Consider the following 17,258-nt stretch of genomic DNA (forward strand, 5'->3'; position numbering starts at 1 on the left):
TCCATCATCTCTGTGCATGTCAGTGAACTTTGACAGATAAACATCCATCAAACATGTAAGTATATCTCTATTTCTTGCAGAAGGGAAATCACCTGTCCCTTTATTCAATAAGGACCTGCCTGATGCCAGATTTTGAAGTAGAACTTTCCGCTTTAAGGTCAACAATACTGTATTGACAAACAGGGAGTCTTTTACTTTATTTTATATTAGGTGGATGTTGAAAATGAACTAATAACCAAACAAGTATGCTTTGTTAGATCTAAACAGTCACAAAAATGCAATGTTGTCTTAATATGGGAATGCAAAACCCTAAACCCAGGTAATCATCCTATTTATCAATGTGACAAATGTATCCTAATCCTTTCTTTTTTTCACCCTGTCACTTCCACACTTAGACTTGTCTAAAGCAAAGATGTCCAGCTAATGCAGTTAGTACATATGGACAGGAAGTGGCTGCAGGCCAGCAGTAGATTGATCTAAAATTAAAGTAAAAGAAAAATTTTTTTTTTTAAATTGCTATTTAGCAAACTAGATGTCATCTAGTTAGTCTTTAGAATTACTTTGCAGGTGGATATATCATATTATTATATGATGATACAGCAGGCCATCTGCTCCCTGCTGTTTATACTACGTTTGGGTTTTTTAGAACGTGGATCTGTTTGAGGAACCAGCTTGTGATGTGTTTACTGTCACTAGGCAATAGCAGTTGTTGGCAGTTACATCAGTCATTTCTATCAGTCTCTCACCGTGTCTTTGTGTGGTGTGAGAGTCTCAGTCTGGTTTAGGGTTCTTCCCCTGTTTCAGTTCCTGGGGCAATAGGAACTGAAAGAGAGTGTTAATTGAGGAAACTGGCCCTCATTCACACGCTAGCCTGTAGTTCACACAGAGCACAGTGTCCTTGCAAATGCTGGTCAGTTTGATAAAATTCCTCTAAGCTATGTTGAAATGTCAGCTCTGGACCTTCTATATCAAGTGTGTTTGCTGATCACAGCAGATCTGTTTCTTTCAGTTAGAATTTTCACATATTTGATGACTTTTATAGGTGTGAAGTGTCTGTCATCCGCTGTAGCCAGAGTCTTGAGAATGAAGTGGCGGCTCTAATGTTGTATGCAGAATTTTTCTTGCAGCTGGCACATCACTTTCACTGCTTTCCTTTAGTTCTGTAACCAGCACTGGACTGAATGTAGCTTAAATTAACTTTCTGCTCAAGAAATGATCGATCATATTTGTCTGCAATCAGTACCTGTTGGAGATTTTATTATTTTTTTTTTTTGTGGTGTTGAGAATTTTCACAGTATGCAAATACATTTCTCATATCTGAAACATCTTTTAGATACTTTATGGTCCAGGAAAACCCTATTCCTATTATGATGCAGCAAATTTATAATCATTTGCTCCCAGGCAAGTGGTTTTCAGATTACCAGTAGATTGTTCAGAGGCACAGAGAAAACTCAAGTATAGACAAGTACAAGTTCAAGTGCTAATAGTATATTTGATGGACTTGACCTCATTTTAAAAGCTGTGAAGGAAAAAATACCTTCCCAGACATCGTGCTACCCAGTACTTTTTCATGTAACTGCAGCAGCTCGCATCTCCTATCTAGAGATTTTTATTTTGGTTTTTTATACTTTTGATTTAAAAGTTTGTGAGGGTTTGTAACTTCCCCCCTCATTGTTATGCATATTTTTACAAATAATATTTAGATGGCGCCCAAAAGACTGTTTTGTATTTCCCATTTCTGAGTTTATACAGCGATATGTGGGATTGTGGTGTGTTGGTCACCTGCAGGGCATTATCCACATATGATTCTGGCAGTGGGAAAAGTTCATTCATTTGTATTATCTGTCTTATTCTCCGTCCAACCTCTTTATCATGTCATGAGGGATTCCTTCTAAATGCAGCTGTTTCCTCTGACATCAGTGTAGAAAGAGCTGTTAGTGAGTGCAACAAGTCATAGGGCCTCTTGTATGAAAACTGGAGAAAAATAAGCGTATTCTATTGTCCCCAACAGCCAAGCTAGTTTCTGCATTTGTATATTTAAAAATATTTGCCATGCACATCACATACCTTACAACTTTTTGACATGGGAAAGAACATGAATATTTTTTTTTTTAGCGCCTGACTTTTTGGCAGGGTTAACTTACCTATAACTGTCAGTATCCATACAAATCTCTTTGTAGTCAGTTACAACACATCGTTTTGTTGCTTTGGATATAAACATGGTTTTCTTTAAATATTGTATTGAAGTAGATTAAGGCTATATTCACATATATTTATTCACGTTCATTACTTTCTCATGCCGCTCCATAGAGAACGAATAGCGGCATTAGTAAGGCGTACCAGCACCACTTACTGCTGTCACATCTGCAGATACTAATTTATTTAAGAACCAGCGCTGCAGCGCAAGTGATGGCATCTGGCAGGGTGACAACAGGGGGCCACACAGGATCGCTCTATCCTGAAGATCAGGTCAGTAAGGGGACCCTGATATTGATTGCCTTGGATGGACTACTAAAATCCTGCTAGACCGTCTAATGCTTCTTGTGTGGAAGGTGAGATGTACAGGGAAATTAAACTATCTTGCTTTTATAATAAAACTAGTCAATTTGAAAGAGTGGAATTAAAAAAAGGTGATGGCAAATCTTACTATTTAGAGTTTTTAACAGAAAGGCAAGGGTCCATGGTGGCCTTTGCAGCGCTTGGTCCCAGGTTCAAATCATGACCAGGGCACTATCTGCATGGAGTTTGCAGGTTCTCCCTTTGTTTACGTGGGTTTCCTCCTTGTACTCTGGTTTCCTCCCACATTCCAAAAATGGAGTTAGGTTATTTGGCTTCCCTGCCCTTAGACTGTCTTGAAGACATATGACTATGGTAGGGCCATTAGACTGTGAGCCCCTTTGAGGGACAACTAGTGACATGACTATGGACTATGTACAGAGCTGCGTAATATGTTGGCGCTATATAAATAACTGTATTATGATAATGAAAAGGATACATTCTCCAATGGAGACACGTGCTCCAGTAACAACTATCTAAGATGACTTCCCCTAATTTTGTAAAGATTTCTCTTACATAGCCAAAAAAGTTTGCCAATTATGTTTTTTGGTACAGTTGTATGTACAATGTGAATATGGGACAGGTTAAAGTATTCATTCATGTGTACTGGGTAAAAAAGTCTGCTTAGACTGTATTTAAATCTCTGAGCCAGTAAGAGTTTCAATCTAATGTTCTCCTCGTACATCACACTTGGGAGATGTTGGACAGAAATGGGAACATAATGCTGTGTATGTAAATGTTTATAGCCCAAGGCAATATGAGGAGAATGCAGTGCCCTAGTTTTCATGTATATTGGTAGAGTTAAAGACATCAGACATACAAACGCCTCCTAGATACGAATGGGTCTTCCCTGCTTGCTTGTGTGCAGGACGGACGTTTGAAGAGGGGGCTTTGATATGCAAAAAAAGTTGTTTCTTTTTGCATTTCAAAGTACAGCTTGCTCCAGAATTTAATGAATGCCTAGGTTCCATAATGTTTTTTTTTTTTTGCTTTGTTTGTTATTAGCTCACAGTAAGGATTTTATACAGTAACTGACACCAAGCTGCCTAATAATATGTTGAGACAAACATCTGTCCTAATTGCATTTATTAAAATAATGTACCTGTTCCGAATTACATACAAATTCAACTTAAGAACAAACCTACAGTCCCTATCTTGTATGTAACCCAGGCACTACCTGTATACAGAAATGAAACTGAACAAAATACAACTGGGCATGGTAGTTGGAGTACTAATCTTTAAAGCTGAGCGCTAGACAAAAAATGCATTTTTTGCTTGATAGATGGGGAGTGAAGACTAAATACCTTAAGGGGTATTTAAATGCACCCTAATCTACTACCCTAGCCCTTTCCATGGTTTACATTTTGGGTGGAGTTACACTTTAGGTACAGTTAAAATCTTAGTTCTTTTCTTACAACTATTTCAATGTAATAGACATTTGTCATCAAATGTTGCTTTATAGTTAGACAAACACTTGGTCATCCTCGTCTGCTTTGTGGCCGTCTGTCAGGTGGCAGCCTTCAACAGGGAGCAGTCTATTTACATAGTTACTGTGCCAGGATACTGGAAGTCTTCCCCACTTCTCCGTGTGTTGTGGTTTGGGGTATATGACTTGTTTGGGAACTCCAGCTGTTGGTACGGGGTATCTGTCTGCTCCTGTGTGTCAGACAGACTGGTGTTTGGGCTGCCCACTTCCTCTGAGTTGTAGTGGGATTTTCTGCCAGGGCTTTGTCTGAATGTGGACTGATTCATGCATGAAACCATCAATGTGTCTGAGAGATAAAGCACAGCTAATAACTTACAGGTGCTGTTAGGTGAGCAGTGTCTGTCCTTTCCCACTGGGTACTTGGCAGGATCATTCTGCTGGATTCACTGCCTGTTCTCATGATTAACTGGAACGTTTTGACGCGTGGTGGATATATGCGTCATCTGAAACGTGAAGCTCCTGCATGCAGACTTTCTAAAACTAGGTTTGTTGCTTTGCAAATGTATTGTACTTTCCTAAAATTTCCTCTGCATGAAAATGACATCCATCAAAGATTCTCCTAGGCACTCCTACTTTAAGAAAAAAGAAACTCTGATCTAATGTAAGGTTTTGTTTTTTTTAATGATGTGATAAAGATATTGCTACACATCTTTTTACTTTACCTTTTATACTCTGAGACTTTACTGGCTACAAATATCTGTCTGGTCTCTGATACGCTTAAAGCTGATCTTCAGACAAGTGTTTAAATACCTTAAATACATCTTAACGTATAATTATGTCTTTCTGTCTTACTAGTTCAGAGGTATACACAGTTTCCTTTCTGGCTGGTAGGTGGACCTGTTTTTAATCTGATGTGTTATTATTATTATTAATAAAAATATACAGAATTTATATAGCGCCAACATATTACACAGCGCTGTACATTAATAGGGCTTTCAAATTACAGACAGACAGTGACACAGGAGGAGGAGAGGACCCTGCCCTGAAGAGTTTACTATCGAAGCGGTGAGGGAAGTAACACACAATAGGCGGGGATTAACTAACACCTAAATATTTTGTCCTTGTGACTGGATAGTAAATAGAGTAGCAGCAGTTTGATGAGCTCATGTTACTCTTTCCTCCTTTTAACATGTTTTTATCCAAGCACATGACCACCACAGCACAGCTGACCAACTTCTTGTGATTCTTATCCCCCCTCCTTGTCTGTGCTTTGCACGAGACTTATACCAGTGTTGTATTTATGTGCTAATAAATAGACTTATTATTGTCTTTCTCCAGTTTATCTTCAAAGTAGGTTTTTAAAAATGTAGGCATTAAAAATGCTCAATTCCATTAGTTAAACCAATATAAAGTATTACTAGGCTTTCATGAAAAGTATTAAGCTATCTATATGTGTCCCAACAAAAAGGGGGTGTAGGGACTGTCAGCTTGGTGTAGGACTAGATGATGCTAAATATCTGCCAGCCAGAAAATAAACCAGGCTTTGTCTGAATTGTGTCTTCTAAGGTACACAGATCAGAGTACACAGTCCGATTCCTGCATATGCAGTAAAAATAAGAGTAAGCATTTTCAATAAGGGTGAGGAGCTTATACAACTGTACAAGGCTGAAGGTAAGGCTGGAGTTCAGCTTTAAGTACTTCTGCACAGTCTCTAGAATTAAAGTCTTTATATAAGCAGAAATTTTTGTTTTTTTTTTGTTTTAAGTGTAACTACCCAAGTTTTTTTAAATAAAAAAAATCTATATATTGGAGCCTATTAGACCTTGGATGTTGTGGCTTTGTTTATTTTCAAGCCACAAACATTTTTAAAAATGACAGAAAATGCCTGTTGATCTTTCTAGAAGTGTCCTCTTTGCTTGAGCTGACCTGGCTGTGTTATCTTTGTCCTGTAAATTACCAGTTTTATCAGCCCCATATAATGAAGATGAACAAAGCTTGTTCAGTCTGGGTCATTAAATGGAAATATCATTTTAATTTCTTGCTGGTGTCAGATTTTTACCACATCCGGTATATTTAACCAGATTTGTTGCATGACCATTGAGAAGGGTAGGACTTTTTTTATTAGAACACCTATTTGGTGTATACATCCAACAAATCTTTTGTATAGAAAGGGTTTTTACTCCTCCTCACTATATGAATGTGTTTATATGTTGAGCCACCTCTATATGGTATTTAAGTATAAATGAATAGACAGGAAAGAAAGAGGTTTGAGGCTCATAGGTTTTTCATGCAAAAAGTGAAGTGTATTGATTGATTATTCAGTATATAAGTCATCAAATGCACATAAACATATATTGTTTTCATCTCTGTCCTGTTACTAATTCACAGCGCAGGGTAGTTATACATGCTATATAGTATGGATTTGTCATAAATTATTACATATAACCATAATTTTCTTTCTAATTGGTAATGAGAAAAGGAAGTAACCCTCTGCAATTATCTTCTGGAGAGCACATAAAATATGCTCCCACCAGTGTTGAACTTATTTTTAAGCTGGGTGGGAAGAATTTGTAGATGGGTGGCAGCCCCTGTACTGGACTCAACTCCTCAGTAATCACCCAAAAACAGCCAAGTGGTTACTGAAAAGTGCTGGGTGGTACACCCAGCTAAAAGGGGCTGGGGAGAACACTGGCTCCCATGTTTCTTTATACAGTTACCTTTTAAGTGGTCACTGTCTTAAATAATTTACTTGCCATTAATTACACATTTTATTCTTCCAAACCCTACCTTTTTTTTATTCAATATTTTTTTTTTATACTGCCCTTTTCACACTTGCTGACGTGCCTGAAGGTTGGCTGACCCTCTCCTCTTTAGTATTCAGTAGGTTCTCTCTTGTAGCTCCCCCTTTGACTGCTCAGTGTATTACACACGTCTGCCGGTCAGCATCGTTCACTCTTTTCCTTCCATTGTCTGTTGTGTCATTTCCTCTGCTGTATTATGACTGAGAGCAGTGCTGCCTTGTACCTTTTAGCAGACTCATTGGCAAGGGGACGTGTTTATCCCCTTTCCTGGAGATTATCTATGCAAGCGTTCTCTGACAGTTACAATAACAAGGGCAGTGTGTTGTGTTTCCCAGAGAAAGGGCCCTCTCTGCTGAAAGATGTATAGCACTAATTAGAAATACATAGCATCCGGCCACATGGCAGCTTTCTCCTCACCGCCCGCTTCCTGCTTTCAGACAACATTGACGACAGTTGGTTTATGTTTTCCATGAGTATAATGTTCTCTGAGAAACCAGAGAATGTGTCTCAGATCGGTGGGAAGAGCTGATAATTTATAACCTTTCCCTAGCTCAGGTAGATTTATTACCTGAAGAAAAAATTGTAAAGGTGGTTGGAATCACCCCATATCTATAGTTCAATAGGGCTTGGTGTTACTCTCCATTTATGATACTAGAACAAAAGGATCATATTTGTAGTATTGTGATCATTTTAATGTTTAGTCAACATTGCAACAGAATGCTTTATTGAAGAGACAATCCAGTCAAAAAAAATATTAGGATTGAACTCATGCACAGCCCAAACAGACATTGCAGCAATCCGCTGTTGCCACCACCCATGTGAACACAAGATGGGTTGCCCAGCTACCAACATCAATTGAAAGATCTTGATTGTATGCATGTTAGCTGTGATATGATGTATAGGACTGTTGGCTCATAATATATAAAGCTGTTCTGTTAAAGGGCCTATCCTCCTGTGTTACCTGGATAAGGAGCTCTGTCCACTTCTGTTCCCTTCATGTGTATGGGAAATACCACATACAGTAGCATGAGGATTCTGCTTTTAACAGATTTATATTTATATATTTATGAAAATGAAGAAATGTTGGCTATATTCTTATGTCTGTATTGTCTCCAAACATTGAATTTGTGTTTTTTTGCCTTCATAGTTTTTACGTTGAGGGACAAAGAAAATTCTTGACTTTTTTGCTGTTTGTGGTAATAAAGTAAAATGATGTGCAAAATAGTAATTTTCTTGCAAATTATAATAAAGGATTTGTATTAAAACTTGAAAATAAAGCTTTAGTAATGCATTGTTATAGCATTACATTTAGAAATGGTCCTGAGGTTCTTGAAGTCTAGCTAAAGAAAAATCAATAGGTTTGTGCTGAAATATTCTTACATACATCAGATATATAGAGCACAAAAAACTTCCTGGTCACATGCTTTCAAGGTGGTTCATTGCCATTCAGTTACATATTGAGAGATTCACAGTCTTCCTTATTCTTGATTGTCCAATCTTCCCTAAAACTCTTCCCTTGAATCTTCTGTTGCAGGTTTTTGTGGATGTTTGCACTACTGAAATGTTTGCACACCTACTTTGTGTAGCATACTGAACTATGAGACAACTGTACAACCATGCACCACTTTAATAAAGTCCTGTTTCCTAAAGAATTAACTTCTTGCTGTGTTGCGTTTAATAATTAAAATATTTTATTCTGGTTTATATGTGCATTCCAGTGATGAAAAAAAAAGAACTGAAAGGTTCAGAGGATGCAGTCTTACGAAATATTTCTTGTGAAGCAGTGGGGAAAACGTAATGGCAAAATAGGATTTTTTTTTCTTTTGTGCACTTGAGTGGGTTGCCTATTGTTGCTTTGGACAAGCATTTAGCAGACAGCGGCAGAATCATAGAAACTAAGGAACCAAAGCCTTGTGTACAGCTACAGCCAGCAACCCCATTAAAGAGGAACTAACCATCTCCTAGATGAGACTAACACTCTATTACCATTTGATATACTGAGAATTAAATATGCTCTGCCTGCACATCATTTTCTTTTTTATCTCCAGGTTAGATCCTTTTTTTTTTTTTTTTTTGAATGCCTGGTATACAGCCGAATTTGATATTACCAGTGCCTATCTTGCAACTTTTGGGAGAACATCCAGGCACTCCATTTCTTATATCTATCCTATTTATTGGATATCCCTTTTGATAAGGCGTCTGTACTACCTTTTGTACACCGCTGGGCTTTGTTTTTAGCGATCCCCTACTTAGACACTTGAGTTGTTGGAATCCATCTCGTCATGTATCTGTAGAAATATAATTAGTGAACAGTGGAGGGAAGTTCAATTATACATAAGGCGTATCATGCCTTCAATATTTCTCTAAACCCTCAAAACACAGTAACTTGGCTAACTGCATGTCCCAAATGTGATATTGGTATGGCCCCTTTAGAACATGTGCTGTGAGAATGTCCCAGCATTTCTAGGTTTTGGATTAATGTTTTTGAGCTTACTCAGGTGATTACTGGACATAACCGGCCACTCTCCCCTCAATTGGCTCTATTGCATGGGAGTGCGGTGTACCAACTCATTAATGTCCCGAATACGCAGACTTTTGCTTTTTAGCAGCAAAAAAGAGTATTTTAAAGAACCTAACCCCCTGGTATTTCACAGTTGGCGCAATACTATCAGGCTTTAATGATTATAGATAAAATTGAGGCCACTAAGCACAGAGATAAACATCCACAAAAGTTTTTTGGCACATGGATGCCGTATCTACAATATACGCTGTCTACAGTCCAATTCCAGGAAGGTATAGAACTTTTCCGCCACACAGTTTAGTATGACCGCAGGGCCTTCGGAGCATCTTAAGAATGGGTCAGTCTGGGTGTTTGGTTCCAAATACTATTGTAAATGATTTTTAGAAGATGTAACTAAGTACTACACAAGTGTCTTTTTGTGTACAGTATGTTTGTCTTAACCACACTTTACGAGCAGAAAATAATTTTTTTTTTTTTTGTGAAGCATCGATTTTCTTTACTTATATGGAAAGGGTTTTGTGTTTTGCCCTTTTTTTTGTTATTTGTTTAATGTTTTATATTTTGAAAATGTTTATTTTATGGTAAGAAAACGGAAAATGGAGGAGAGGCAAAAGTAGCAGTGTTTTACATATGACTTACTGCTTTTGTATACTTACCAATATTTTTACTGTTTTTTTTTTTTTTTTTTTTTTTTTACCCCCATATGCAAAGCTGTTTTACCATTACTGGAGTGCCTGCAGACTAACCATGGCAGTAAGATGTAACAAAACATAAAAATGTGTATTTTAAAAGTGTTTGTAAGAATGTATTTTTAGCAAACTCAATGCCACTGCAAGTTTACATCTCATTTGTATAGTTTTTCTCCTTTGTAGAGTTCTTACTTTAATAAATAAGCAGCAAGCACACAATCATGTTAGTAATTTTTTTTTTTAAATGTGGTGATATTATATTTATTTTTTTATGTATTCCATTTTTATGTATTCCAAACTGCATGTCCCATAATTCCTTAAATTGTTTCACAAACACTTATTGGGGTGTCCCCAAATAGATTTTCTGGACAGAGCATGAATTGTAGCTGCAGGCATTAGCGTAAAATATTTGGACATTAGACAATTTTCAATTCAGAGTAAAAAATCTAGGATATAAAACTTTTTTTTTGTGTTCTCTTTAGTGACAATTTTTCAAAAACTTGCACTCGCCTTCCCAGAGCACATGCCACTAGGTCTTAACTTTCTCCAATCAAACTATGTGAACCACACTGTTTTCATTGTAATAATGTTAGATTTGTTTAGTTCATGTGTGCCACTGTCACATATTAAGATGTCACAAGTACAACTTTCCTATTGAAATGAATGGGGCTTCAGCATGCGTGTGCAGTGCAAAGCCATTGAGGAGTAGGGACGTGCGGGTCGGAGTGGGGGCTGTACATTTGATCACTGGATTAAAGACTAAGGAAAGTATACCTTCTTGTGGGCAGCTGATGGGATGGGGACTACCTTGAAGGGATAATTATTTTAGCTTTGTGAATGTAGTTAACTTTCACATTGCGAAGAAGACTAATTAAAGTGCAAGGAAATTTTTTTTGCTTGTAAGTGATTAGATGGCTGAAATCAGTAGAGCTTCACCTCATATTAAGTTAAGAGAATTATTGCTTTCACAGATATTTAATTCACTTTTCTAAGTGAACAGCATAAACTCCTTTATTAAGCCCAATTGACTTTGATTTGCCAAGAAATGCAACCTTGCATCCAGTCATGATAGCATGTTTCCTAGTAGTCAGTGGTGACAGCCCCCGTGTTTCCCCTGACAGATTTACTTGAAATGGCTTTGAAGTGTCAGTAACCATGAAGACTACGGTGTATAGTAGGCACCATGCTGTGCCACAGCATACATTTCAGGGTAAACAAATCTTCTTCAAAGTCCAGCTGGAGCCTGTGAAAGATGTTGTGCAAACATAGACTTTCTATAAGTTTGGTATTTGTAAAGGCTTATGCTAGGCATGTGCTATAATTTTCACTCAGTGGTGTTTTAGATTGATATTATGAATAATATGTGAACTGATCCTTAGAAAACAAGCACTTGATTTACCATCCACTTGTTTAGTTATTAATCAAATTTGCAACAACATTAATTAATGAATAATGGAAAAGCACTTCATTTTGATTGGTTCGACACTTAACTAATCATTTGAAAACATTGCATATTTATGGCTAGCATAGGGTGTATCCACTATGGAGTTTAAAAGATTGGGAAAGGCTTTTGTAACCTATGATCTGCAATCCTGACTAATATGCCCCAAAATGTTTAAATGGAGCCAGAAGCTCCAGTAGGGCTTTGAAGAGCTTTTCACTATAGCTAAGCTCTAAACCCTTATAGGGCTTTCTTTAAAGCTAAAAAATTTTGTTTGCTGACATCTATGTGTCTGCAGAGTTAATCTAAAACCTGTTCTTGCTGCTTGCAAACCATAAGGTTTTGGTCCGAATAATTTGTGAAGACAACGCATTGCCATTGAGCCAATTTTAACAGCATGATTATTAAAACCGGTCGTAAAAGGCAGTAAACCCTTGGGCAAAATGGACTTTGGCTGTCATCCATCTTTGTTATAGAAACAGACAGCTCTGTGAGGTACCATTATCATGATGGTTAAGTGAAACAGTGGCAAAATTGTTCAAACTCATTACAGGGATGTCAAAGGTTTATTATAGTGCAAGCTATGGATGTTCAAGTGCAACTGACAGCTTGCTACCAGTAGGTTAATTGGTTTCTTAGAAATAATGTACACATAGAAAAACATATAAAAAGTTCTCTCATTACCATGTATATTTGTCTGTTTCTTTTTCCCTATAGATGGTCTTTCAGAGGGCACTCGTTCAGTAGTACAGGACCAGGCCACCTGTCTGGGGCTTTCAATGTTCTCACTAATGGTGACCAGATGCATCCAGTTGTTAAAAAATCAAAGAGAAGAGCAATACAGCTCGATGATAAAACAAGGTAAGATATCTGTTATACTATTATATTATTTCAGGTATTTAATGAAACATTAGTAATTGGGTTATTTTTCCATTCAGCTGGTGTAACTGAGGACGATGTAGAGGTCAAAGTATCTTCTTTACCATCTGATCTTAAAGAGCTCCTTCCTAGTGTGAAGGTATGGTCTGACTGGATGCTTGGACAACCGGATACCTGGAACCCACCTCCAAATCCCCTGACCACCTTCAAGGAGTAAGTGTTTTTATGTCTTACAGAATATAACACAGGAAGATTTACCTTTATGTTCCTGTTAAATATAATTTGATGTACAGGGCTGTTCTTATCTCTACACAAAGTAAAAGACTTGTTTTAGCCATTGCCATGAATAGGTGGACCAAAGATCTGCTTGATGTTGTCATCGGTTCCTAACACCACCTGCTTATATGAACCTAGAACTTCCATCCATTGCATTCCCAGTTTTCGTTTTAGTAGATGTTTGCCACAAATCAGTCCTTGGTATGAATTTAATCAGAGGAATCGAGGGGGGAAGAGAATGAGTGAAATGCGATTTCAGGTAGTACTGAATAAAAAGCTGGTTTTGCATTTTTGGGTTACAATGGTGTCCTGTAGTGCCCGATCAATCTTCATTTGGGTAGATGTTCAAGGAAAGTGATCCTGACTGGGAGAAGTAGACTGTTCCTGGGCTCCAGCAGCAAATGTCATCTGGTCAGGGCACCTATTTAAACCTATTTTCATGGGGAAATTGGATTATACAGATGATCAAAATGACATTGCAGTTAGTGTCCATTATAAAATTACCTGACTAGATTTATTTTATTGATGCCTAGAGGGGAAGTTTTGTAGTTTGGATATAATAAACTATAGGCATTATCTGCTTTTTTTGTGTATAGAGCTTGCAATAAATTGCCACATTTTGTAAAGCCTAATTCTGTATGTTTAATTTGGTTAAACATCACCTGGATAGCTCACATTCATGATGGTTTTTATTTTTACTTCTCTGCTTTTGTACAGGGGGACTATGCTATTTAAAGAAAAGCCACAAAGTGTACAGGTTACTAAAGAATTCTTGTGTTTTAAAAAACCAAAGCAGTAACTAGAACTGCTACATTTTTGTTTCACTTGTTACCACAGGATATTGTAATTTAATTTTTTAGGAGGTTTCCATTTTCTGTCAGTAATATGTTCTGTAATAGACAACATTGTATAGGAACAGAGAAGAGCCGTATGTTAAAGCATGCCACTGAAGTTTTCGATTTTTATGACTTTGCACGACGCTTAAATTAGTTTATGAAGGGCATTATTGGTTTAAGTTTATATGTCAGCCCTTAGATGCAGGGTAGGACTGTTGAGCCTTTATTGTATTTTGTAAGGGAATTCCCAAAAATTACCTCTATATAACATAAAATCTTAAAACAAAAATCAATTAAGGACACAATGCTTGGCAGCAATGCCAGCTGTTACTGAATTTCTTCTGAGCTCTTCAATTCTTCTGTTTCCATAGCTCAGACAGATCGTTAATATTGCCTGATGATCAACTAGCTGTTAAGGGGAAATTAAATTGCTGCAAGCTCATACCTAGTAATCACCTTGTTAAAGGAATAAGTATACTTTTAACATAACGTTCACTGATACACTGCCATTCTATGTACAATAAAAATGTAATATTCCTTTAGTATGTAGTGATGTGATATGTATATATATTATATATATATATATAAATGTTAAATATTTCCTTTATTTTTTTAACTTCTTTAGCACTGTTGAGTTACCTTCTAAAATGTCCATACTGCCAGTAGTATATTCAAGACTTGATAAGTGGGAAAAAAATTACTTTGAAATTCAAAATTTTTCTCAATACTTGGGTAACTTGATGATTCCCAAATATTTGGTTAATGTTTGACAATCCTACTAGAATACTTGGCATGAATGACATAGATTCATCTTCATACAGAATTGGGCACACAAACTATTTTAACTATCTTTCCCCTGATTCCTGTATCTTGGTAAATTGTTGCAAGTGGTTGTTCCTATTTGAAACTACTATGGAACTTGTGGTGGAAATTTTTGCCTTTTCTTATACTTTTCTTGGCAAAATCTATTTACCCGAGAAAAAAAAACAACTGAGATCTAAAGGGAGGATAGAAAAATGGAGAGACATAATCTAAAAATATTTGTCAAATGCCAAACTGATCCTTTGAACATTGTCGCCTTATACAGCGGTCGCCAACCATTGGTCTGTGGACTGGTGGTCCACAGAAAATCTTTGACATTATTTGCAATTTTTATGTTTTTTTTAATAATAAAACAAAATAATCTAATAAATTCTTAAATTCTCAACGACCATTTTCACCTTTTTATTACACTTATTTCACAAACTAGAGATGGAAAAACAAAGGAGGCGCAGCGTGACGTCAATGTAGTGTTATGTTGTATGAGGCAACCATTGCCAGTCTTGAACTTCAGTATTGTTTCCACCATTACAACAGTCACCCCGCTCTGCGAATACTAATTGTCATCCGATTGTTTTATTTGTTTTTTGTTTGTTTCTCAGATGCTTTTCTAGGTAAGTTTGACCTTAACTGTGTATGTTATTTAACTGTTATATTTAATGGAATCAAATAGTTTGACTTTGATAATATAATTTCTTGTTTGGTCTTAGATTCAAATTAAATAAACCCATAATGAGTGAGAAAAAGCAAACAAATATTTTGCATTTATTTAGTAATACCAAAGATGATGCAACTAATGATAATAGTAACAATAGTAATACTTCATTAATTGTGAACTGATCAATGAATCGGAACCTCCACAGTCCTCGTCAAGCACGATTAGGAAGATCATTATTTTACAAATGTATTTATCTTTTAAAAAAAAATCATATTAATGGTCTGCAGTGTTGAAAATTATGCATTTAGTGGTCCCTGGCTTGATATGTATCATGCTTTCCATAGCCTGGCATCTCAAAAAGTGATTGATGCCTCAGCACTGCATTGTGCGTTACAGGCAGCATATGCATGCTCCCTTTGCTCCTAAACCTTTTTTATTGGCCTTCATTTCTTTAAGAAAGTTTTCTTTGAATCCATTAATGATTTTTAACAAATATCATAGTTTGTTTTATGAATATCTGCATCTTTCTTTTGTACATTTATTATTTACCTTTAAATGTATTATCATCTTAGGCATTTGATATGTGGTGGTAAAGTATTTTTCATTGCTTAGCTGTAAGTTGAGACTCACTTGGTGATACATTGTTTGCCAAGCCCCAACACAGGACAATCAATTGCAAAATGCCTCAGGGGGACATCCTCTCCTTGAATTACAAACGCTACTAGAAGTTGCAGTGGTGACCAGGAGCCTTCGTTCCCCCCTGCCTAACAGATCAGTGTGCTGAGGATTGTTTTTATTTTATTGCTCTTCCTATGTTCATCTTCCCCTTTTTGTAAGTTTTCTTTTGGTCAAGAGGCTATCATGGGTTTGTTGGATTTGGTACAAAATCAGTTTTCAGCGGCCACTGAGCATCTTATGTATTGCTATACCTAAGCAGGAGAGAGATATAATTCCTGGTAAAGCAGCTCTCCATTTCCATAAATGACCCATAGTGGGGAACCTAATAGTTTTAAAGTAAGCTTTAACCTTTTTTTGGTCGGTGCTCTGCAAAGTGTGCTGGGTAACTTTAGTACTGTCCCATTGAGGACATTAGATGATCATGGCAGTCGGACAGCCAGCAGTTTCAGAACGCTAAGTCCATAGAGGCATCCTCCATGTTTCGGAAAGCCCTGTTCTTTCTGATATCAGATTTTTTTTAAAAATATTTTTAAGTCCAACAGCCTCTCCTTCTCCCAGGGAGCATCATGCTCTTACTAGCATTGCTGGCTTGGCAAAGTTGTGTGCTCTGACCTCACATTTTTTTTCTGTAAAGAAAAATGAGGTGCCCAGAGACTAGTGTTTAGGGAGTAGTGTTGAAGGGGTACATTATTTTTTCTTGGTGTTCAAATACCAGTATTTGGTTTATGGAAATTAAAATGTTTTTTTTCTTTTGTTATTTTTAATAACCCTTCACCACCCACTTGCAATTTCAAATAATGGCATGTTGATGAAAATGCTTCAGTTTTTAAAACTGGTTTCATGCCAAGTGTGGTTGCAAATCAGTGCCATAATCATCATACTGGCGCTGTGCGTATAACTATGTTTAAATGAGATTTAATTTCTCGTGTCCATAAGCATGTAGCGTGGAATGTCTTTCTGCTGATTTATGCTTATTTACTTTGGGTGGGCATAGTTTGTTAGAACAAAAAAAAAATTCTATTGTTCCTAAAAAAAAATGTGTGCAACAGTGAAGCTAATAAAGCGGCAGAAGGGAAGATATGAGCTCTGACATACGGCTAAAAGAGCACAAGGGCTGCCAGCATCCCGCCCGCCTTATGCCGTGACGCGGTGTTCTCTGATTCCTTCATCCGTTGCTCTCAGAAACCGGAATAGTCGGGGGACTTTTGAGAACCATCAAACTCTCTGCAGCTGCGGTGCTTGGTTTATTGCTCTCAGCTGGCACTTGAACCCCGGTCTCTGGCTTTGGAGCGTTTCCCAGCTCCGATCCCTGGAGCTTTCTCTACAGCTGTGTGACACCGTGCTGACCCTGAGTGAGGATAGGAAAATAGAAGCCATGCCAAGCCAGAGTTTCTTTTTCATTTGGAGTCTGGCTGCCTGCCCATGACCAGGGTTACATAATGGGAAACACAGGCAGGGCTGCGGGGCCAGCGCTGCACCAGTCAGCCTGGGGCTCCATCCTGCCATGCCATATACATCTTGTGTGTGTCGATTGCTGTATGGAGGTCTCCCGCTTCTGTTTGTTTTTCTTTCGAGATCTCTTTTCCCTTCCTGTGCCTCACCCCCTGATGTCCTTTGCAGGGCTGAGGGGGAGAGGACAGGTATGAGGAGGTTTAGAGGCAAGGTTACAAGAAGATGT

At 37.4% G+C, this 17,258-nt stretch overlaps 1 protein-coding gene across 1 annotated transcript in view; it reads left to right on the forward strand.

Moving 5' to 3' along the window:
* Nucleotides 1-17,258, forward strand: part of SMG6 (SMG6 nonsense mediated mRNA decay factor) — a 147,916-nt gene that overhangs the window by 43,658 nt on the left and 87,000 nt on the right. Inside the window, exons 11-12 of the mRNA XM_072429141.1 lie at nt 12,152-12,295; nt 12,373-12,526. Coding sequence (XP_072285242.1) covers nt 12,152-12,295; nt 12,373-12,526 — 298 coding nt within the window. The remainder of the gene's footprint in view (nt 1-12,151; nt 12,296-12,372; nt 12,527-17,258) is intronic.

Source organism: Pyxicephalus adspersus, chromosome 1 (genome assembly GCF_032062135.1).
Source record: "Pyxicephalus adspersus chromosome 1, UCB_Pads_2.0, whole genome shotgun sequence".
In the NCBI taxonomy this organism is placed as follows: Eukaryota; Metazoa; Chordata; class Amphibia; order Anura; family Pyxicephalidae; genus Pyxicephalus; species Pyxicephalus adspersus.